The 25103-nt window shown below is 38.0% G+C and overlaps 1 protein-coding gene across 10 annotated transcripts in view; it reads right to left on the bottom strand.

Annotated features, from left to right (window-relative positions):
* Positions 1-25103, bottom strand: part of PDE1A (phosphodiesterase 1A) — a 288873-nt gene that overhangs the window by 47684 nt on the left and 216086 nt on the right. For all 10 annotated transcript variants that reach the window (XM_060152508.1, XM_060152509.1, XM_060152505.1 and 7 more), the window contains exons 11-13: positions 11833-11914; positions 9250-9370; positions 8048-8193 (exon numbers count right to left, since the gene is read on the bottom strand). In XM_060152508.1, the coding sequence (XP_060008491.1) occupies positions 8048-8193; positions 9250-9370; positions 11833-11914 (349 nt within the window). The remainder of the gene's footprint in view (positions 1-8047; positions 8194-9249; positions 9371-11832; positions 11915-25103) is intronic.

The following is a 25103-nucleotide window of genomic DNA, read 5'->3' as shown; positions in this document are numbered from 1 at the left end:
CAGCCAAAGTAATACATACACTTTTACAAAGTTAATACCTAACAATTAAGTTGGGTTTATCCAAGGAATACAAGATAGTTCAACATTAGAAAATCTATTAATATAATTCACTGTATGAACCAATTAAAAAGAAAAATAGTGAATTATTTTAAAAAGCTACAGAAAAGACATTTGTTAAAACTAAACACTTTATTTTAAATTTATTTTCTTAATATTGATGGGAAATTAACTTCATAAAGAGCAGATCAAAGAAAGTAAGAAATATCACACTTATGCTGAAACATTAAACATCTTCCCTTTAAATTCAGAGACAAGCTGAATGCCATTATCACTTCCATTTCAGATCATTCTGGATAAACTTGCTAGTGCAGTTGACTCAAGAGAAACAATTATAAAAGATATACATTTCGGAAAGGAAAAAACTGTCATTATTTGCAGAAGATAAGTATTCAAAGGCAAATTGGATTTGTATACACCTGCAAGAAATACTCATTCACAAAATCAATAAAAAATATTAAATACTGATGGAAAATCCAACAAAATATATTCAGAAATTTAAAATATAGTTTTGTTGATTATAAATATTAAGTGATTACATAACATATTATATGCTTAGTATGGTGCCTAACATCTAATATCACTATCAAATATTTTCCATCATCATTACTATTGTTATTATTATCAAAGAAAAATGAGCTTTCTGAGAAACATGAAAGAAGACATAGGAATGATAAGATATATATGAATAGGATGACTCAATACCATAAAGATGACAATTCTCTCCAAACTGATATCAAAGAAATTCTAATCAAAATCCTATTTTTTTTCCTTCTTTTTTGGTGGAACAGATGAGCTACTAAGCCAAAAGCAGGTCTCAAAATGCTCAAATGAATAATATTATATTGAACATATTCTATGACTCTCAAGCAATTATGTAGGAAGTAAGTCACAAAAAGAAACTAGAAAACACTGCTATGTTTGAGATTTTTAATACATATTCTAAAATGTCAAGCTTGCCTTAAGCTAGCTCTAGGTTTCCTTCTGGTTCTAAACAGCTGTGATTTGGGCACAGTGCAACTCCAGTAGCGTCTCAGTTCCCATGTTGCTTCCTTTTCTCACTTCTTAATCATCTTTGAGCCTAGTATTTTGGGGTCTGAATCAATATCAAATAAATCAGAAAATTACTCAGTACAGTAAAAAACATAGTGCATTCCATTCCAGACTGACCACCCAGATTTCATTCTGGGACATAACTAGTTTTCTCAAGTACACATTCTCTTTGAGAAGATGGAAAAGAAAACAGATCTGGGATTGATTTATGGTTTTTATTCCAATCTAGGTGGATTTGGTGGACCTGGGTCAATTTGGAATTCTTGTGTCTAAAGAGGAACCAGTCTCTCAGGTGACTTACAAAAGCAACCCTTCTGCTTCAAGGGAGAACAGATATTTGTGTTTGCCATTCAGGTACTGTTCTAAACAAGACCTAATCTACTCCAGCTCAGCTTCAGACCCAGGTGTTGCTCATGACGCAGGATGGCAGGCCACCAGTGAAAATGAGTTACTTTTATATGGCACTTTAAAATGTATACATTTCTTTCCTGTATAGGACTTCCTTGGTTGTTAATTGGGGGCATCTCTCACCCACTGGCCATCAGTATAGGCAAATGTACTCTTTTATTTTTTCTCATTTCCTTGGTGCCTTGTTCTCAAAGCTGCATCACAGACATTCAAAACTCTGGAGCATAAATGCGGATTGGTCAGAATTTATGGGAATGTCTGCTCCTTCATTAGGACAAATAGGATTTTCCCAATAATAACATGTACTGAGGGTAAGAAAAGTTATGTGATTGGCCTGAGACTCCATAGGTAGAAATAGAAAAGTGACTTTCCTCACCATTTCCCTCCACCTGCCTCACTAGAGGACAGTCACACACCCTCTTAAAATCTCCTGTTTGCTCTTAAGTAATACAGAAAAACATAGAGACTGGGCAGAGACTTAAGATGCTGAGGAAAGCTGAACAGACAATGAAGGCATTTTCCTCACACTAAATGGATAAATTTAACCAAAAACAGTTTGGGTTGGAGGAAAGAATTTTTTCCTTTTTGTGTTTGCCATTCACTGGCTTTACTTTTTGAAAACACACTGTGTCAAAAAGGAATGCATTTACATACAACATTCTTAAACAGATTGTTCTCAGATCCTTAATAGAAGGCTTACTGAATGAAATGACCCTTTAAAAAAGTGTTTTGTTTTAGTGATGACCCAGGAGCTACAAACCTTGGGGCCTAAGCATCCACACCTTCTACTGCTCTAGGATTAGTGGGATGTTTTTGAGACAACTATGAAATATAGTTTCAGAGCCGGCATGATGATGACCAAACATCCGGGATTCTGCTCAGAACCGTGATGTTTAATCAAGCACCATATAACCTGCTTATTTTCATCTCAATGCAATAAGGAAAACTTCATCTTCAGTATATTTAAGACCAGAGGTGATGGCAATGGGAAATTACAATGGCAGTATCTGATACACACTGACTTTAAAATAGATGTCTAAAAAAAAAAAAAAAAAAGATGTCTATTCTAGTTGCTGTGCTTTCACAGCAGATCACATTTTAAAATTTTTTATTATGAAATATTCTATTCATAAAAAATGGATATTTACATATATAAAGCATATATGTTAGGTATAACCATAATCACCAAATGAACATGTATGTCTAGAACCCAACCAAAGAAGTAAAATATTACTAACTCCTAAATAAATTCTCCATCCTTTCCCTAGATTCTCCATTCTGAATATTTTCCCCATCATTCTTTAGTTTTATCATGTGTGTATTCTAAAACCTATTATTCAGTTTTTAGTTTTTTTAAACTTTCTATAAATGGTATCTTGCTATATTATAGCAGCTTGCATATTTTGCTTAATATCATTTGTGTCTTTCATCCCTGTTGATATTCACAGTGAAGTTTTATTTTTCTTAACAGCTGTATGCTGGTTCATAATATGAATATGAATCACAGCTTATGAATTCATTTTACTGTTGTTTGCAGATTTTTGCACTCATGAACAATGCTGCAATGGATGTTTTGCTCATGTCTTCTGATGCACATGAGCAAAAGTCTCTCTAAGGTAAAAATACAGAAGTGAGATTGTTGGGAAATACGGCACGTGCATCTTCAGCTTTTTTTTTTTTTTTTTTTTTTTTTTGCGGTACGCGGACCTCTCACTGCTGGGGCCCCTCCCGTTGCAGAGCACAGGCTCCAGACGCGCAGGCTCAGCGGCCATGGCTCACGGGCCCAGCCGCTCCGCGGCATGTGGGATCTTCCCGGACCGGGGCACGAACCCGTGTCCCCTGCATCGGCAGGCGGACTCTCAACCACTGCGCCACCAGGGAAGCCCCAGTTCATTTCATTTTTACTTTTCTTCTTCAAAATCATACATAAGGTTTTCCTATCTCTCTTGGACCCAAACCAATGATGTGACATCATGTTACCCATCTAACACATTGCCTACATTATTCCCACTTGCCCAATTTCCCTGTTTCACTTGCCTCCTGTTATTTCTTGCATGTCAGCCAAGCTCCACATCCCAGATATTGTGCTAGTCATTTCCTCTTTCTGAAAACTTATTCCCCCACCTCTTATGCCAGACCTCCCCATAAGTCTTTCTAACCTCCTCCATGTATTTATTTACATTATCACTTTCTCAGTAAAGCCTTTCCTAGCCACCTTATTTAAAACTTCAGTCCTGCTCCTAATTCCCATTCTTTCATGAAGGTAGGTATTATTGTCTCTTTAGTTTTTTACTGTATCCCAGAAGCACAGTAAATAATAATTACAATAATAAAAGCCAACTCATGTAGTAGCTACTATTTTAGGTACTTGTAAGTAGATTACGTAAATCAACTCATTTAATTCTCCCAAAAACCGACGTGGAGAGAGAGGACTTCCCGTTAGAGTGATGTAAAGAGGCCGAGGGTTTCCTCTCCACAGAAAACAAGTATACAGTTGGAAAACATTAACAAAAACAACTATTCCATCACACCGGAAATCAATCAAGGCAACACAACACTCTGAGAAGCATTTATTGAAAAATTTCTGGAGATTTAGGTAAGAACAAGAGGAACCTGTGACCTTCTTGCCTGGAGCTACTCCCAACCTCCTCCGCCAACCCCAGCTTGAGAGTGGAAAACAGCTTTGCTGCCAGAGGAGGTAGACTCAGTTTGGGTTGGGACAAGAGGGAAACAAAACCCTGTTTTCTCCAACATAAAGGTGGATTTAGTTTAGAATAAACAGGGAAAACCCACAGCTTTGCAAGCCTGAGATTGTGGTCCAAGTTTGGGGTAACTGGTAGACCAGCAGGATTTAACAGAAAAATCCTAGCAATCAAAGAGCCCTGGAAGGGCTGAGATAGCTCTCCACTGATTATCTGAGGAACATCTCTGACTGGCTGAGGAAGAACCTTGAGAGGGTCTTCCTGCACTAGTTTGATTTTTCAAAACAATGTTAGAAAGCAGTCTCATATTCTTGAATTTCAAGAAGATGTTTTAAATGTTAATTATTAAATATAAAGTCTGTATTTCTAAAACTTTAAAAAATATCAGTTACAAAGTTTTCTAAGGTTTTTGTGTTATTTGGTGGAAAGGTAAAATTATTGGTTAACCTCTTTGTTATTTACTATTGATTATACATTTAAAATCTTCTAATTAATTATGAGAATAATAGGAATAGAGTGCAAATGTTTCAAACCATAAAGGAAATAAATTAGGATAGAACAAAAACTTAAGCAGTAAAAATGAAGGCAAGAAAAGTGGGGAAAAAAATAGTAGATTAGGACTATCCCCCTGAATTAAAAAAATGGACAGATATTGAATTTTCTTGAATGTTCTTTCTGCGTCCTTTGAGAAGCATTTTTCACCTTTTATCATTAATATGGTGAATTGCAGTAATAGAATTTTTAAATGTAAAACCAAATTTGCACTTCTGGCATAAACCCGACGTGGTAATAAATTCAGTCTGCAAACCTATGACTTCAGTAGAGGTAAACAGGGCCCTCAGGAGAGATTGTGGCTCCAAAGTTTCCTTATTTCTCTGAATTTCTGTTTTATCTTTATTTGGACAGGTCCTAAGGGTGTCAATTTCTTTTCAACAATATTTCATCCAGCATTGTTAGTTGTTTTTACCATATTTCTTTAAGTTTATCTAGATCACCATTGCATTGGAAATAGAAACCAAGTGTACAATTTTATAAATAATGAAAATTGGACATTATTTGCTTTATTCAAACTATGTGTACTCTACACAAATACCCCTTGGAAATTATATTATCAAAGTACTTTATAATTTTAATTTGCTTAAAGCCAGACTTCCTGTGCTCAAATCTTGGTTCTACATTTTCTAACTGCAGAACTAAGTTATTATTACTCAATTCCAGAAATGTAAGTTGAAAACTTTATGCAAATCTAAAATTTACCTCTGTGTGCAACACAACATTCAATAGATCACAGTGCCAGAAAGTTTATTAGAAAGGGAGCAATTGTAGCCCTAATACAATTTTGACACAATGTTTTCTTTTATGACAAATAGGTTCCAGGTGATGGGTTGATATTTGGGGTTCACTGTTGTTCATTTTAGTTAAAACTTTCTTAGAACAGAGTGTATCTTGGTCAATTGGATTCTTTGGATTTGTTGAAGATAAATATTTCAAGTCAATTTTTTCAAACTTTCTTGAAAGATATGGGACAGTAAAATAGGAGGGAGTGGGAAAAACCTTGGGGTAAAGAATCAGTTTTGACTCTAGTGCTTAGAAGCTGTGTGATCCTCGGTTTCCAAAAGTATAAAATGGGGATAATACTTTCTACTTCACAAGGTTGTAGGAGAAAATAGGACAATACGTCTAAAATGCCTGGTACATAGGAGGGGTTTCAGAAATCTTGTTTCCCTCCTCTCTTCCCTTCATTGCTGAAAATCTAATATATTCATTCATTTTCCTTTCTGAATGAATATATTCAAAGTGAAGTTTAAGCATTCATTCTTTCATTCAAAACCACATTCAGTAAATAATTTTACAGCACCTGTAGTATGCCACGGACATGCCAGCTCTGAGAAATAATGACAATACAATAGATATTGTTCCTGTTTTCAAACAGCTTATGGTCTAGCGATTTATATCTTATAGTGCTTCAGGGTCAATATCATGAGTATAATTTGTTCATATAGAGGGGAAATTCTAGTCACTTGAAGTCTCCAGTTAGATGGGTTTGAAAATGTTTTAGTATGGTCATCTGGATCTTGTATTGTGTGATGTTTTTTATTGAGTGACAATAATGTATGACTACAAAGACCCTTCGTAAGGGCCAGGAATAGCTATATAATTGCAAGGCGCAGTGCCAAATAAAAATAAGGCCCCTAGCTCCAAATTTTTTAAGAATTTCAAGATGATGATACTAGAGTATTTAATTATGCATAGGCCATTCTGAGTGGGGGGTGGGGGAGGAACTGTGTGATCACACAGGTTATACATCGAGGAAGTAGTCCTTGTAATGGCTGTATAGAGCCACAAATGTTTGGGAAACTCTGTTTCCTTTCAACTAAGATCAGACTTAAGTGGCTGGGAGAACACAAGTTACAGACTCAGATGAAGGCATTAGATTGGTATTTTTAAAAGTTTTCTAATAGCAGAGGTGGAGAAATAATGCAGCCCCATTCAGGATTAACTAACTATTTAATTAAACAAATATTTACTGAGTGCCTGTGATATGCCCAGCACTGTACCAGGAGCTGAGGAAACCCTGGGAAACACAGTAGACCACAACCCGACTTTTGAGGATTGTACGTTCCCATGTGGAAGACAGAGGATAAGGAAAGGAATAAATCAACATCATTGATTATGGACTAGTGATACCACTTTGAAATGACTAAACTGGGTTTGAATAGGGGAAACCAGGACAGAGGACATTACTTTTAGTGGTCAAGGAGGGTCTTTTTGGTGGGCGGCCTAGCATGGGGTTTTAGGGCACTACATTTGTAGAGGAAGAATGAATTTCAGCTCCTTCACTTACTAGTTGTGGGATTTGAGGCCAGTCACATAACTGTCCTCTGCCTCAGTTTCCTTATCTGTAAAATGGGAATGATAACAGTAAGATCCATGTGAGAATTTAAAAAGTTATTAAGTACTGTGTTTTTCAAATTAGAAATAAAATACAGATTGCAGAGGGAGGAACACTCCAGCCAAGGAATGAATCAGCCAGCCAAGAAGGAATCAGCCTTGCAAAAGCTCCAAGAGGAGAATTCCTGGCTGAAGAAACAATCATTGCAAAGGCCCTGGGGTATTATAAGAACCTGCCAGAATGCCACTGTGCAGGGAGTATAAAGCATGAGAGAGATAGGTCTATGGGATGCAGCATGAAAGGAGATGGGCCAGATGTGGAATTTGAAAGCTAATTTCCTGCATGAAGGATAATGACTGATACTAACTCACATGCCTTGGAAACCAAATAGACTAATTAATCTGAATAAAAAACATGTCAGAAATACAGAGCTAGCCTCCCATTTGTTTTCTTTGGTAGCCGATTACAAACGATTCTCCCAACTCATCCGTGAACCTGTCAGCCAAAGAAGTAACTTAGCAAAGCTGAAAAAAACATATACTCAAATCTCTAACACTAAGTGTTGCATTCCTAATGCAACACAAAACTACTTGGAAAGCCTAAAACACAGGATCAAAAGCACCTTTAGAAATGAACAGGACGTTACTGTGCCACATAAAGTCTTGTCGCTCTTTTATTGTCCCATCCTTCACATCCACTTCACTGCCACCCATGTCAATACTTCTGCAGCCCACATGGCACAAACAGAGCAGAATGTCTTTTTATTTAACATAGAAACCAATTTTCTTATGAGTAGTCAAAGGGTAGCCAAATTCTAAACACCTCCAAGGGCTTGCATATTTTATAAAAGAAGAAATCTAGGGGGAAAAAATCCAACATCTCAGAGGAGTTAGGACAGAGAGAAATGGTAGTAAACCTTCATAAACAACCGTACCTTGAGCAGCTAATTCTTTCCACCTCTCTTTGTTCTGCTGGATGATGTCCGCCAGGTTGTTTTTGAAGCTCTTCAGGTCCACGCTTGCAAGGGAGTAGTCTGGGGAATAGGTTCCATCATTCATGGTGCCTTTCATATTTGATCGTCTAGAGGAATGAGAAAGATGTGATAACATAAAGGTGCTTGAGCTAATAGTAACCACCAAAGAAAACAGGAAATACCAAGGGCAGTATATGGGATGAGGAAGCAAAGCCTGAAACACGTTACAAAACCAGCTACAGAAGCAGGAAGGCAGCTGCTCAGGCCCAGTTTTGAGCACCTGTCAGAGCTGCTCACCTCCTACCTTCCTCCCCTCATGGAGAGGGCCAGGCTCTGTTGGGATTCCCAGAGCAGCAGGTCAGGGCCCACATGTATTATGGGGTGCGGGTGGGTGAGGCCTAATTACAGCAGCAGACCCTTGAGATGAGCTGACTTAGTGGTGAGTCCACTGGTGAGCAGCACAGCGGCATCATCATTCTGGAGCTAAAAGTGGGGTAATGGTCCCTGCCCTTCCGTCACCATTTAATCTCTAGGATAATGTGGATCTTTCTCAGGTAGAACATTCCCTCAGTTTCCTCATTAGGGCAACATTTAGGAAATGCTGGTATGTTATTTGGAAAAACTATGTGTTCAGATGGACAAGAATTTAGCATAATTTTTCTGCAACTGGAAGTTTTAAATAACATCCCTTAACACATTTATCATTGAAAAAAATCTAGATTGAAATATTTTAAGTTACATGTTATACAGATCCACTGTATTCATGTCATCTAAAAGGCTAACTTTGATGTAGGCATCTTTCTAGACATACAATTGGGCTGTGATTGATTTGTTAGCAAGCCAACACAATGCCCGTCTCCCAACTGCCCACCACTACCAGACATGTTACTATATCCAGGACATAATTCATACATTTTAATGAAAATTAAAATAATATTTATTCTCTTGAGTATTGAATACAATTCTGTTATACTCCTTAGTACTTTGATATTTTTTGTAGTGGACATCAAATTCCTAATTTCAAAGGCAGATGCAATATATTGTAGAGCCATTAGGTGGCAATACTACCTAATAATTCTTCTAAGAATTTCCTGCCTAATGTAAGGAATAATAAAGATAATCATAAGTAAAAAGGAAAAGATGCAAAAAAGAAAACATCAAACCTGCTTGCTCCATAGGAAGGAGTTTTGGTTTTTGAGTCTTCCTCTATAAGAGGAATAATAATTTTCTCTGTTGAGTCTGTCAGAAGAGAAAATGTTGGCTCTACTATGAAATCAATGAAACCTACAAAAGCAAAAACATAAATAAATATATTCAAGTGTTACAATTTCCTGAATTTTAACATTAGTAATAATGCAGAGATTCTGATGCTCCTGATAACAAGTTTCAACTACAACATTGGTTCAGCTTACCCCTTGCAATTTTTTTTTTTTTTTTTCCCCGGTATGCGGGCCTCTCACTGGTTGCGGAGCAGAAGCTCCGGACGCGCAGGCCCAGCGGCCACGGCTCACGGGCCCAGCCGCTCTGCGGCATGCGGGATCCTCCCAGACCGGGGCACAAACCCGTGTCCCCTGCATCGGCAGGCGGACTCCCAACCACTGCGCCACCAGGGAAGCCCATTGCAATTATTTTTAATCCAATAACACAATCTTTAGAGAGAGTTTAACTGTTCTACAAAATCATCTCTCAAGCAGTGGAAGTGATACAATTTAAGCTTGCTAACTCAAGTGTATTGGGTTTCCTACTTAATATTCAGCCTCATCTTATTGTTAACAATAATTTCAGATCTAACCAGAGTCAATCTATTTTCCTCTGTTAATGAGAGGGATCACTCTTCTTTCTGAAAGGTCTTCACTTGTTCGTTGAATTTTATTATTGACTAACAAGAAATAATATGTAAGCTTCAAAGAAACTAAATAATTGAAGTTTTTTTCTCAAGCCACAGGAAGGCAACCACTTTTTTGTCTCACACTGTATCAGTCAGAGCTTTCTGCCAGTGTGTTAATATTTCAAATTGCTGTTTATTATTCCCAGGATGTAAAGCTTTAAGTTCGCAACGTGTGGGCGTATTCTGTTAAATCAGAACGGAGAACAGCATTAATCCCGCCACTTTGAGATGACAGGATTGAATAAAGAATTTTACATTGAAAGTACTCATCAAACTAGAAAATGACACACACAGAGAATGGGGCACGGTCCTTTAGGAGCATTTACCACCTGTGTTTAGGTGGAGGAGGAGACAAGCTCTGTGTACATTCAACACCCGAGGTCCCAGGAGAGGTGTGGTGCTGGAAATCAAGCACTTGTTGCCTTAAACACGACTGGGAGCAACAGACTACCATCTGGACATAAGAGAACACTGCGAGGATGCTTTTTAAATGATAGTGTCCTGGGAAATATCTATATTTAAAAAGTATCCTATCCATCAGAAACTTGGATAAAGTAATTCACATTTCAAGTAATTGTATTCACCATAGCATACATTAAGATGCATTTTTTTTTTTTTTTTTTTTTTTTTGCCATACGCGGGCCTCTCACTGTTGTGGCCTCTTCCATCGCGGAGCACAGGCTCTGGACGCGCAGGCTCAGCGGCCATGGCTCACGGACCCAGCCGCTCCGCGGCATGTGGGATCTTCCCGGACCGGGGCACGAACCCGTGTCCCCTGCATCGGCAGGCAGACTCTCAACCACTGCGCCACCAGGGAAGCCCTAAGATGCATTTTTAATTCAAAAATTTCAATAGTTTTGTGTTTGAATTGATGACTTCAAGTTGAGTCAATGTTAATTGACCACCAGGGTGTTCTTTCACGTTTTGTCTATGGTTTTAAATGCCTGGGATCTAGAGACTATCAAATGAGTCACCTCTACTAACATGGCAGCAGTTTACATCACGGCAATAAGCCTCACACACTTCTATTCTTCTCAGCTTGCCCAAGGAGGTCCTTAACCTCACATATTCACAACTTCTAAATGATGAGAGTCACCTGCGTTATGGTAGCTAGGAAAACAGCTGTTGGAACATGGGTAGGAAGAGGGGAAAGGTGAGAGCAAGAAGCTTTCTGACAGCTGACCACCACTTTGTAGGAGGTGGTACCAGACCAACTAGAGAGGTAAGGCAGTCATCCTTATATTTATTGATCATATAGATCAGTAATGAAGATGCTGGCCCAGGGAATAACTATTACAAATATATGAACCATGCAGCATAGCAATAATATGTTTTAATCATGGGCTGGACTTGAAGTCTCCAATATAAGCACAAATGAAAAGGATAAATATGGTTGGGAGCAGTATCATTTTACAGATTTCCGGTTGTTGGCTTCCCTATTCATATCATAAGAATTTTTTCCCAAAAGAATATGAGCTTGTATATTAAGAATATTATGCAAACAGTGATAACAGATATATTAATATTTTCATTGGATTGCCCTAAATACAAAGGATTGAATTACAGAAAATAATCAGCAACAAAACAAGAAATGCTGTTGCTTGCAAAAGAAGAAAGTCCTCTATTTTGTAAAAGGATTACAAAGAGAATAACAATTATTATTCACTAATACTGCTTTATTGAGTTCATTTTGTGAGAATGTTTCAAAATTCTTCATTCACCACCATATAGATCAGTCTAAAGATCAAATTCATCATGAATATGGAGTGAGGTTTTCATGGGTGAACAACATCATGTATCCATTTGAAAACTGACAGGCACACACCCGCTCTCCACAACCACCAATCCTCAGTATTACCTATTTGGGATTGCGCCACCATCGTTGACTTCCGATCACAAAGTGGGGAAAATGGAAGCCCTAATTCAGCTTCTTTATCTCCCTGCGGAAAGGAAAGCCCATTAGTACAGACTTGGTGTGGAGAAACTAAAAGCAGCTTAGATAAAAAGGCTTAAAAGCTGCATATTTTATTTCTTAATTAGCATTGTGTATTTATCACAAAACAAAAAGCTATTGTTCAAGTTCATATAATTTTACTCACATGGTCTCCTTTGGGGATATGTTGCATATGGCACACATTGCAGAAGTAAAAAAACATGAACATTTTCAGCACCTAGAGACTCCACATTGGTATTACAACCCCTCGATTATAAAGAGACAAACCTTTGCTCTTTGGAATTTTCTAAAGTCACCATAAAATAGTCTTCTCGGTGTGTTATTTGGCATTTAATTAACAATCCATCTCATGGATTTTTCTGCTTCATTTTTCATGCCAAATACATCAGCAGACCTTCAGTATCAAGAATTCATGATTGGACGGCTTTTTAAATTTAAAAGTGTATGAGCATTTTGAAACATCTTTTTACTTATTAACCAAGTTTTACTGAATCTCCTACAGCAAGTAATGAGGAATATCTGCAACATTCTTACATTCTGTGTGCATAAATTTTATTTTAATGTATTCTTCTCAGAGAAAATTGAAATGTCAATGATTTTTTATTATTTGGTCTTATCAATTGTAGATTGAGCACAAAGGTTAAAGAATTCCGTTTTTGTTTGGGTTAACATCATAATTAGATTTTCGTTTCCTGAAATAAAGGTGGCTGCTCTGGACAAAGCTTTATTATGATAAGGTTTATCAAACATTGATTCTTTGCATTCAAGATGTGCTCACAAAGAAAAAGGAGGTAGGATACTTCACTTGCCCCATTCACTTCAACTGCCCAGACATTTGAAAGAATGCTTTGGGTTCTATTTTCTCCTAATCTGTTGGTTGTATACCTTCATGGGGTACACTGGCCTTGCATAAGACCACAACTTAGAATATATGGTTGAGATCAGGGGACAAAAGGGAGTGGCCTTTACTTTGTAGCAGAGCCCATATTACAAGGCAAACCTGTCTGAGAACTTCAGTTTCCTTTGCTTCCTCTAGCAGCTTTTCATCATGATCTTTACAACTTTATGTCAACATGTGGCTTTAAAGTTTTTATTGATGATGTTTTCTAGTGCATTTACGCTAAACTATGCCTCTGATTAGAAGGGAGAGAAAGTTTGAAATGAGAATTGCTTGGAAAAATCTAGATACAGTCACCAAAGAAGTAGGCAAAGTAGCTACAAATAGGAATGTCTCACTATGTCATGACTTAGAGAAAATAGGGCAAGAATTTCTGTGACCTTTCCCAGCAAGCCTCACCATTCCCCAAGAGAATAACATCCATTCCATTTGGAATTGATATTTATACTTGGCTTAAGGGACAGATGCGGGGGGGCAGAAATTACTGTGTCATTAGCCTTGGAGTTACAAGACGCAGAGCTAAATCACTGCTGTTCAACAGGCTGTCTCTGTTACTTCAGACACATCACAGACTTTGCCGAAATGAATTCTCCTGTTACCCAACTCAGTGATTTCGGTTGACTTGTTTTTAAGAATAAGGATATAATAGTATCTACCTAATAGGGTTATCCTGAGGTTATCTAAAATAATTTATGTGAAGCCTAAGGACACTGACTAATATATAGTCAATAGTCATTAAATGTTAGCTAATAAGAATCATAATTCATAATACTAGCTAAAACACAGAGCTGTGCAAATTAGAGGTATTTATGAAGTCTAATGCACATCTTGGATGGTATTAAACCACAAGGAAAAGGATTACTACTTAATTTACATGTAATGGGGAGGCACTGGCTTTTCCCCTCTTTATTCTATATGGAATTGACATAAGAGGAATTCTACTTTTGAAACACTAATTTGTTGGCAGTGTGGGAGATGGCTTGGGGTAAGTTTAGGGTGAGGCTTGTGCTTCAAACCTGAATGAAAAGGAGACTTTGGGGCCACTAATAGAAATAAGATGATCTGGATGAGGGCTTGATTTAAAGACTATTATGAATTTGATTTTAACATGTTGAGAATAAAGTGAAAGAATAATATTAATAACTTGCTAAAATATAGATGATATTACTATTATTAAAGTAGAAATAAGGCTACTCATAGACTTCATGGGAAATATGATATTGGGGATTCCTTTTTTTAAAATTTAATTAATTAATTTTTTTATACAGCAGGTTCTTATTAGTCATCTATTTTATACATATTAGTGTATACATGTCAATCCCAATCTCCCATTTCCTCCCCCCCACCCCACCCCGTGCTTTCCCCCTTGGCATCCATATATTTGTTCTCTACATCTGTGTCTCTATTTCTGCCCTGCAAACCAGTTCATCTGCACCACTTTTCTAGATTCTACATGTATGCGTTAATATATGATATTTGTTTTTCTCTTTCTGACTTACTTCACTCTGTATGACAGTCTCTAGGTCCATACACGTCTCTACAAATGACCCAATTTCATTCCTTTTTATGGCTGATGTAATATTCCATTGTATACATGTACCGTATCTTCTTTATCCATTCTCCTGTCTATGGGCATTTAGGTTGCTTCCATGACCTGGCTATTGTAAATAGTGCTGCAGTGAACATTGGGGTTCATGTGTCTTTTTGAATTATAGTTTTCTCTAGGTATATGCCTAGTGGGATTGCTGCATTATTTGGCAATTCTATTTTTAGTTTTTTAAGGAATCTCTATACTGTTCTCCAGAGTGGCTGTATCAATTGACATTCCAAACAGTGCAAGAGGGTTCTCTTTTCTCCACACCCTCTCCAGCATTTGTTGTTTGTACATTTTCTGATGATGCCCATTCTAACCAGTGTGAGGTGACACCTCACTGGAGTTTTGATTTGGATTTCTTGAATAATTAGTGATATTGAGCAGCTTTTCATGTGCTTCTTGGCCATCTGTATGTCTTCTTTGGAGAAATGTCTGTTTAGGTCTTCTGCCCATTTTTTGATTGGGTTGTTTGTTTTTTTAATATTGAGCTATATGAACTGTTTATATATTTTGGACATTAATCCTTTGTCCATTGATTTGGTTGCAAATATTTTCTCCCATTCTGAGGGCTGTCTTTTCGTCTTGTTTATAGTTTCCTTTGCTGTGCAAAAGCTTTTAAGTTTCATTAGGTCCCATTTATTTATTTTTGTTTGTATTTCCATTACTCTAGGAGGTGGGTCAATCACAGATCTTGTGTGATTTATGTCAGAGTGTTCGTCCTATGTTTTCCTGTAAGAGTTTTATAGTGTCCAGTCTTACATTTAGGTCTCTAATCCATTTTGAGTTTATTTTTGTGTATGGTATTAGGGAGTATTCTAATTTCATTCTTTTACATGTAGCTGTTCACTTTTCCCAGCACCAGTTATTGAAGAGACTGTCTTTTCTCCATTGTATATCCTTGCCTCCTTTGTCATAGATTAATTGACCATAGGTGCATGGGTTTCTCTCTGGGCTCTCTATCCTGTTCCATTGATCTATATTTCTGTTTTTGTACCAGTACCATATTGTCTAGGTTACTGTAGCTTTGTAAAATAGTCTGAAGTCAGGGAGTCTGATTCCTACAGCTCCGGTTATTTTTTTTCTCAAGATTGCTTTGGCTATTTGAGGTCTTTTGTGTTTTCATACATATTTTAAGAGTTTTTTGTTCTAGTTCTGTAAAAAAAATGCCATTGGTAATTTGATAGGGATTGCACTGAATCTGTAGATTGCTTTGGGTAGTATAGCCATTTTCACAATATTGATTCTTCCAATCTAAGAACATGGTATATCTCTCTATCTGTGACATCTTTAATTTCTTTCATCTGTGTCTTATAGTTTTCTGAGTACAAGCTTTTATCTCCTTAGGTAGGTTTATTCCTAGGTATCTTATTCTTTTTATTGCAGTGGTGAATGGGATTATTTCCTTAATTTATCTTTCTGATCTTTTGTTGTTAGTTTATAGGAATGCAAGAGATTTCTGTGCATTAATTTTGTTTCCTGCTATTTTACCAAATTCATTGATTAGCTCTAGTAGTTTTCTGGTGGCATCTTTAGCTTTCTGTATGTATAGTATCATGTCATCTGCAAAGAGTGACAGTTTTACTTCTTCTTTTCTGATTTGGATTACTTTTATTTCTTTTTCTTCTCTGATTGCTATAGCTAGGACTTCCAAAACTATGTTGAATAATAGTGGTGAGAGGGGACATCCTTGTCTTGTTCCTGATCTAGAGGAAATGCTTTCAGTTTCTCACCATTGAGAATGATGTTTGCTGTGGATTTGTTGTATATGGCCTTTATTATGTTGAGGTAGGTTCCCTCTGTGCCCACATTCTGGAGAGTTTTTATCATAAATGGGTGTTGAATTTTGTCAAAAGCTTTTTCTGCGTCTATTGAGATTGTCATATGGTTTTTATTCTTCAATTTGTTAATATGGTGTATCACATTGATTGATTTGTGTATGCTGAAGAATCCTTGTATCCCTGGGATAACTCCCACTTGATCATGGTGATATGATCCTTTTAATGTGTTGTTGGATTCTGTTTGCTAGTATTTGTTGAGGACTTTTGCATCTATATTCATCAGTGATATTGGTCTGTAATTTTCTTTTTCTGTAGTACCTTTGTCTAGTTTTGGTATCAGGGTGATGGTGGCCTCGTACAATGAGTTGGGAGTGTTCCTTCCTCTACAATTTTTTGGAAGAGTTTGAAAGGATGGGGGTTAGCTCTTCTAAATATTTGATAGAATTCACCTGTGAAGCCATCTGTCCTGGACTTTGTTTGTTGGAAGATTTTTAATCACAGTTTCAATTTCATTACTTGTCTGTTAATATTTTCTACTTCTTCCTGGTTCAGTCTTGGAAGGGTATACCTTTCTAAGAATTTGTCCATTTCTTCCAGGTTGTCCATTTTATTGGCATAGATTTGCTTGTAGTAGTCTCTTATGAGGCTGTGTATTTCTGTGGTGTCAGTTGTAACTTCTCCGTTTTCATTTCTAATTTTATTGATTTGAGTCCTCCTCCTCTTTTTCTTGATGAGTCTGGCTAATGGTTTATCAATTTTGTTCTTCACAAAGAACTAGATTTTAGTTTTATTGATCTTTGCTATTGTTTTCTTTGTATCTATTTCATTTATTTCTGCTCTGATCTTTATGATTTCTTCCCTTCTACTAACTTTGGGTTTTGTTTGTTGTTCTTTCTCCACTCCCTTTAGGTGTAAGGTTAGATTGTTTGAGATTTTTTTTGTTTCTTGAGGTGCGATTGAATTGCTATAAACTTCCCTCTTAGAATTGCTTTTGCTACATCCCATAGGTTTCTGATCATCTTGTTTTCATTGTCATTTATCTCTAGGTATTTTCTGATTTTCTCTTTGATTTCTTCAGTGATCTCTTGTTATTCAGTAATGTATTGTTTAGCCTCCATGTGTTTGTGTTTTTATGGGTTTTTTTTCCCTGTAACTGATTTTTAATCTCATAGCGTTGTGGTCAGAAAAGATGCTTGATATGGTTTCAATTTTCTTAAACTTACCGAGGCTTGATTTGTGACCCAAGATGTGATCTATCCTGGAGAATGTTCCATGTGCACTTGAGAAGAAAGTGTAATCTGCTGTTTTCAGATGGAATGTCCTATAAATATCAATTAAATCGGGGCTTCCCTGGTGGCGCAGTGGTTGAGAATCTGCCTGCTAATGCAGGGGACATGGGTTCAAGCCCTGGTCTGGGAGGATCCCACATTCCGCGGAGCAACTAGGTCCGTGAGCCACAACTACTGAGCCTGCGCGTCTGGAGCCTATGCTTCACAACAATAGAGGCCGCGATAGTGAGAGGCCCGCGCACTGCAATGAAGAGTGGCCCCCTCTTGCCACGACTAGAGAAAGCCCTCACAGAGAAACAAAGACCCAACACAGTAAAAATAAATAAATTAATTAATAAACTCCTACCCCCAACATCTTCTTAAAAAAAAAATCAATTAAATCGATCTGGTCTATTGTGTCATTTGAAGCTTGTGTTTCCTATTAATTTTCTGTCTGGATGATCTGTCCATTGGTATAAGTGAGGTGTTAAAGTCTCCCACTATTATTGTGTTACTGTCGATTTCCTCTTTTATAGCTGTTAGCATTTGCCTTACGTTTTGAGGTGCTCCTATGTTTGGTGCATATATATTTATAATTGTTATATCTTCTTCTTGGATTGATCCCTTGATCATTATGCAGTGTCCTTCCTTGTCTCTTGTTACATACTTTATTTTTTAAATCTAATTTATCTGATATGAGTATTGCTAATCAAGCTTTCTTTTGATTTCCATTTGCATGGAATAACTTTATCCATCCCCTCACTTTCAGTCTGTAGGTGTCCCTAGGTCTGAAGTGGGTCTCTTGTAGACAGAATATATATGGGTCTTGTTTTTGTATCCATTCAGCAAGCCTGTGTCTTTTGGTTGGAGCATTTTTTTTTTTTTTTTTGCGGTACGCGGGCCTCTCATTGCTGTGGCCCCTCCTGCCGCGGAGCACAGGCTCCGAATGCACAGGCCCAGCTGCCACGGCCCACGGGCCAGCCGCTCCGCGGCATGTGGGACCCTCACGGACCAGGGCAGGAACCCGCGTCCCCTGCATCAGCAGGCAGACTGTCAACCACTGTGCCACCAGGGAAGCCCCTGGTTGGAGCATTTAATTCATTCACGTTTCATTCATTCACGTTTTAATTTAGGTAATTATCGATATGTATGTTCCTATTACCATTTTCTTAATTGTTTTGGGTTTGTTTTTGTAGGTCCTTTTCTTCTTTTGTGGTTCCCACTTAGAGAAGTTCCTTTAGCATTTGTTGTAGAGCTGGTTTGGTGGTGTTGAATTCTCTTAGCTTGTCTGTAAAGCTTTTGATTTCACCATTGAATATGAATGAGATCCTTGCCAGGTAGAGTAATCTTAGTTGTAGGTTCTTTCCTTTCATCCTTAAAATATGTAGTGCTACTCCCTTCTGGCTTGTAGAGTTTCTGCTGAGAAATCAGCTGTTAACCTTATGGGAGTTCCCTTGTATGTTATTTGTCATTTTTCCCTTGTTGCTTTTCATAATTTTTCTTTATCTTTAATTTTTGTCAATTTGATTACTATGTGTCTCAGCGTGTTTCTCTTTGGATTTATCCTGCCTGGGACTCTCTGCACTTTCTGGACTTGGGTGGCTATTTCCTTTCCCATGTTAGGGAAGCTTTCGACTACAATCTCTTCAAATATTTTCTCGGGTCCTTTCTCTCTCTCTTCTTCTGAGACCCCTATAATGCGAATGTTGGTGAGTTTAATGTTGTCCCAGAGGTCTCTTAGGCTGTCTTCATTTCTTTTCATTCTTTTTTCTTTATTCTGGTCCACAGCAGTGAATTCCACCATTCTGTCTTCCAGGTCACTTATCCGTTCTTCTGCCTCAGTTATTCTTCTATTGATTCCTTCTATTATATTTTTCATTTCAGTTATTGTACTGTTCATAATCCTTCCAGTTCTTTATTAAACATTCTTTCATCGTCTCTATCTTTGCCTCCATTCTTTTTCTGAGGTCCTGGATCATCTTCACTATCATTATTCTGAATTCTTTTTCTGGAAGGTTGCCTATCTCCACTTCATTTAGTTGATTTTCTGGGGTTTTATCTTGTTCCTTCATCTGGTACATAGTCCTCTGCCTTTTCATTTTGTCTATCTTTCTGTGAATGTGATTTTCGTTCCACAGGTTGCAGCATTGTAGTTCTTCTTGCTTTTGCTGTCTGCCCTCTGGTGGATGAGGCTATCTAAGAGGCTTGTACAAGCTTCCAGATGGCAGGGACTGGTGGCGGGTAGAGCTGGGTGTTGCTCTGCTGGGCAGAGCTCAGTAAAACTTTAACCCACTTGTTTGCTGATGGGTGGGGCTGAGTTCCCTCCCTGTTAGTTGTTTGGCCTGAGGCAACCCAGCACTGGAGCCTACAGGCTCTTTGGTGGGGCAAGTGGTGGACTCTGGGAGGGCTCACACCAAGGAGTACTTCCCAGAACTTCTGCTGTCAGTGTCTTTTCCCCCCAGTGAGACACAGTCGCCCCACCCCCACCCCCCACAGGAGATCCCACAACACTAGCAGGTAGTTCTGGTTCAGTCTCCTAAGGGATCACTGCTCCATCCCCCTGGGTCCTGATATGCAAACTACTTTGTATGTGCCCTCCACGAGTGGAGTCTCCGTTTCCCCAAGTCCTGCCAAAGTCCTGCAGTCAAATCCCACTAGCCTTCAAAGTCTGATTCTCTGGGAATTCCTCCTCCCATTGCCGGACCCCCAGGTTGGGAAGCCTGACGTGGGGCCCTTTGCTCCAGTGGGTGGACTTCTGTGGTATAACTGTTCTCCAGTTTGTGAGTCACCTACCCAGTGGTTATGGGATTTGATTTTATTGTGATTGTGCCCCTCCTACCATCTCATTGTGGCTTTTCCTTTGTCTTTGGATGTGGGGTATCTTTTTTGGTGAGTTCCAGTGTCTTCCTTTTGATGATTGTTCAGCAGTTAGGTGTGATTCTGGTGCCCTCGAAAGAGGTAGTGAGTGCACATCCTTCTACTCTGCCATCTTGAACCACAATTTGTCTGAAGCAAAGTCCTGGAGTGACACCCCACTGTTTGCAGCAGATGGCAGGCAGGACACCAGGGCAAGACACAGCAACAGCCTTCAGTCAGGGATTCTTAATTGATGTATGCAAAGATGATCCATTGATTTTATTAGTTAAGGTGTTGGTGATATTTTAAAAGATGTAGTTTTATATCACTTAAGTTCTTTGACCTGAAAATTATTGTTTCAGCCTGCAAAAGGCATTGTGATGATTTACCTTCCATGAGCTAAATTTCATGGAATGCTGGATAGCAACATTTTTATATAGGACTTAAGCATATGACAGACATATGTAGGGTTGATCTTCCTACAGATGATGTGGGAGATTCTATAGTCTATTTGCTTCTTGTACTCCACAATTGATTTAGAATATTAAGTTTCCATTGCTAAGCACATTGAATGCTATAGTGAAGTAATTATTTAACTTATTTATAAATATTTCAAAGTGTCATTTATTCTTTAGGGTGAATAAAGACCATGAGTGCAAGATTAGTAAGGGGCCCTGTAGCCAGACTATGAGGGAATCAGAAATCCAATAGGACAAGGGAGGTTCTCCTAAGGGAGGGGAAAAGATATGTAAAGGGAGAGTCAGGAAACCTGAATATAAGTTTGACAAACTTTACAATTTTCCTTACTCTCTCCCATTTACTTTTCATCAAGATGAAATCAGAGGTCAAAAGCAATAGACGTTGTGTACATCAACTAGTTTATATTTTTCTTGGAGGTTGTTCTTTCATTTGAGGGTGCTACTCATAGGAGGTCAAAAATATACTTTTAAAAATCAATAGCTTACTGAATACATGTATGTTCTGGTATATTGAATCACACAAGTGGTTGCAGCAGAATTATAGGTTCCTAGGTCACTAAACTCAATTAATTAACCAACCACTTAATTATGCCCCTGGATGTCTGCATCTTTTCTTGGGGATATGCCTGCAGGTAGAGAGGCACAGAAAGTGGTTTCATCAACTTGGAAACACAAGATAGCCTGATGTTCTCAGGCCTGATAGTTTTTGCCCATCTTAGCAATTCCCTTGGGACTTGTTGGGGTTTCTTATTGGAAAGGCCATAACGAAGAACTAGTACAGGCATATCTTGGAGATTTTGTAGGTTTGGTTTCAGACCACCACAATAAAGCAAGCATTGCAATAAAGTGAGTTACATGAGTTTTTTTGTTTCCTAGTGCATATAAAAGTTATGTTTATACCATACCGTAGTCTAATAAGTGTGCACTAGCATTGTGTCTAAAAAAGCAATGAACATATCTTAATTAAAAAGATACATTATTGCTAAAAAATGCTAGCCTTCAGTGAGTTGTAATCTTTTTGCTGGTGGAGGGTTTTGCCTCAATGTTGATGGCTGCTGACTGATCAGGGTGGTGGTTGCTGAAGGTTGGGTGGCTGTGGCCATTTCTTAAGGTAAGACAACAATGAAGTTTGCCACATCAGTTGACTCTTCCTTTCATGAACGGTTTCTCTGTAACATGCAATGCTGTTTGACAGCATTTTACCCACAGTAGAATTCTTTCAAAATTGAAGTCAACCCTCTAGAAATCTGCTGCTCCTTTATCAACTAAGTTTACGTAATATTCTAAATCCTTTGTTGTCATTTAAACAATCTTCACAGAATCTTCACCATGAACAAATTTCATGTCAAGAAACCACTTTTTTTTTTTTTGCTTATCCATAAGAAGAAATTCCTCATGAATTAAAGTTTTATTATGAGATTCCAGCAATTCAGTCACATTTTCAGGCTCCTCTTCTAATTCTAGTTATCCTGCTACTTCCACATCTGCAGTTACTTCCTCCACTGAAGTCTTGAACCCCTAAGTCATCCATGAGGGTTAGAATAAACTTTTACTAAACTCCTGTTATGTTGATATTTTGAATTCTTCCCTTGAATCTCAAATGTTCTTAATGGCATCTGAAATGGTGAATCCTTTCAAGAAGGTTTCCAGACGGTTGCTTTGCTCAGACCCATCAGAGGTATCACTATCTATGGCATGTATAGTCTTATAAAATGTATTTCTTACATAATAAGACTTGAAAGTTGAAATTACTCTCTGATCCATGGCTGCAGAATGGATGTTGTGATAGCAGGCATGAAAACAACATGAATCTTGTTGTGCATCTCCATCAGAGCTTTCAGGTGACCAGGTGCAATGTCAATGAGCAGTAATATTTTGAAAGGAATCTTTATCTGAGCAATAGGTCTGAACAGTGAGCTTAAAATATTCAGTAGGACTTCCCTGGTGGTACAGTGGTTAAGAATCCGCCTGCCAGTGCAGGGGACACGGGTTTGATCCCTGGTCTGGGAAGATCCCACACGCCCCAGAGCAACTAAGCCCATGTTCTACAACTACTGAGCCTGCGCTCTAGAGCCTGCGAGCCACAACTACTGAGCCCACGTGCACACCTACTGAAGCCAGCATGCCTAGAACCCATGCTCCGCAACAAGAGAAGCCACCACAATGAGAAGCCTGCGCACTGCAACAAAGAGTAGCTCCTGCTCGCCGCAACTAGAGAAAGCCTGCGTGCAGCAATGAAGACCCAACACAGCCAAAATTAAATAAAATATTCAGTAAGCCATGTTGTCAACAGATGTGCAGTCATCCAGGCTTTATTGTTCCATTTATAGAGTACAGGTAGAGTGGATTTAGCATATTTCTTAAGGGCCCTAGGATTTTCAGAACGGTAAATGAGTGCTTCAACTTTAAGTCACCAGTTGCATTAGTCCCTAACAAGTGAGTCAGCCTGTCCTTTGAAGCTTTGAAGCCAGGTATTGACTTCTCCTCTCTATCTATGAAAATCCTAGATGGTATCTTTTCCAATAGAAAGCCATTTCCTTGCATTGAAAATCTATTGTTTAGTGAAGCCATCTTCATTAATTATCTTAGTTAGAGCTTCTGGATAACTTGCTGCAGGTTCTACATCAGCACTTGCTTCTTCACCTTGCCCTTTTAGGTTATGGTAATGACTTCTTTCCTTAAATCTCATGAACCAACCTCTGCTAGCTTCAAAATTTCTTCTGCAGCTTCCTTACCTCTCTCAGCCGTCATAGAATTAAAGAGAGTTAGGGCCTTGCTCTGGATTAGGCTTTGGCTTAAGGGAATGTTGTGGCTTTTTTGATCTTCTAACTACACCACTAAAACTTTCTCCATATCAACAATAAGACTATTTTGCTTTCTTATTCATGTATTCACTGGAGTAGCACCTTTCATTTTCTTCAAGAACTTTTTCTTTGCATCCACAACTTGGCTAATTGGCAAAAGAGGCCTAGCTTTCAGCCTATCTCAGCTTTTGATGTGCTTTCTTCATTAAGCTTAATCATTTCTAGCTTTTGATTTAAAGTGAGAGATGTGCAATTCTTCCTTTCACTTGAACGCTTGGAGGGCATTAAAGGATTATTATTGGCCTAATTTCAATATTGCCCTGTCTCAGGGAATAAGGAGGCCTGAGGAGGAGAGAGAGAGGGGAATGGCCAGCTGGTCAGTGAACGGTCAGAATACAAATAACATTTATCAGTTAAGTCCGCTTTCTTGTATAGGCGTGGTTTGTGGCACCCCAAAACAATTACAATAGTAACTTCAAAGATCACTGATCAGAGATCACTACAACGAATACATATAATAATAATGAAGAAGTGTGAAATATTGTTAGAATTACCAAAATGTGGCACAGAGACATGAAGTAAGCAAATACTGTTGGAAAAATGGCACTGATAGATTTGCTTTGTGCAGGATTGCCACAAATCTTCAATTTGTGAAAAACACAGTATCTGAGAAGCACAATAGAGTGAAGCACAATAAATGAGTAATGCCTGTAATTGTTTTTATGCTTTCCTAAATGGTGTGAAATACTCTGATAGCTGTCAACAAGGTGTCAAATCTAGTGATTTAGTGGCAAATTTTTTTCTTTTTCCCTTTTTGCATTTTCTGTGAAGCCAAAACAATTTCTATAGTTTTAAAGAAATGCAGAAGATAAGAAAGGGTGAAGTACAGATATCTTGAGAAACCTCTTGTGTTGAAGAGGTTTTGATCTCAGAAGCAACATCAACAGCAAGCATATAGGAAGATCCTGACCACAGGCTTGGAGGCCACTATAAGGCCGAGGGTAGAATTTGAGGGACCGCCAGTCCGTCAAATTTAATTGTGAAAGGAGGGGAAGATGCACTAGTTTGGCCTTCTTGGAACAACTTACTTAAGGGATTTAGCTCATCTAATTACCTTCCTTCATTCCTTCTAAAAATGGGCCCTTCCAAATTCTAAGAAAGCCCCCAAACTGTATAAAAGTTTAATGATTATTATAGTAACATATTCACTTTCAGTAAAATTTATGATATGGTATAGCTGTATTTTCGTGTTATAAATATTTTGCAGGACATTAGTACCCCTGTGTAATCAATGTTTGTAACACTTTTATGCCTCTTAATACTATAAGCTTTGGTTTTTTATCCTGGCTCATAGCTACAGTTCTGTATGTTTGTGAAGTTTGGGTTTTTTTTTTTGTTTCTTGTATCTATTATTTTTAGTGACAGATCCTCAGCTGAGAATGTACTAACTAAATATATTTTTATTGCTACAGAAAATACAATTTATTTTGAAATAACA

This window comes from Lagenorhynchus albirostris, chromosome 6 (assembly GCF_949774975.1).
Source record: "Lagenorhynchus albirostris chromosome 6, mLagAlb1.1, whole genome shotgun sequence".
NCBI classification, from domain to species: Eukaryota; Metazoa; Chordata; class Mammalia; order Artiodactyla; family Delphinidae; genus Lagenorhynchus; species Lagenorhynchus albirostris.
The sequence above is the reverse complement of the archived record's forward strand: the minus strand, read 5'-3'. Positions and strand labels throughout refer to the sequence as shown.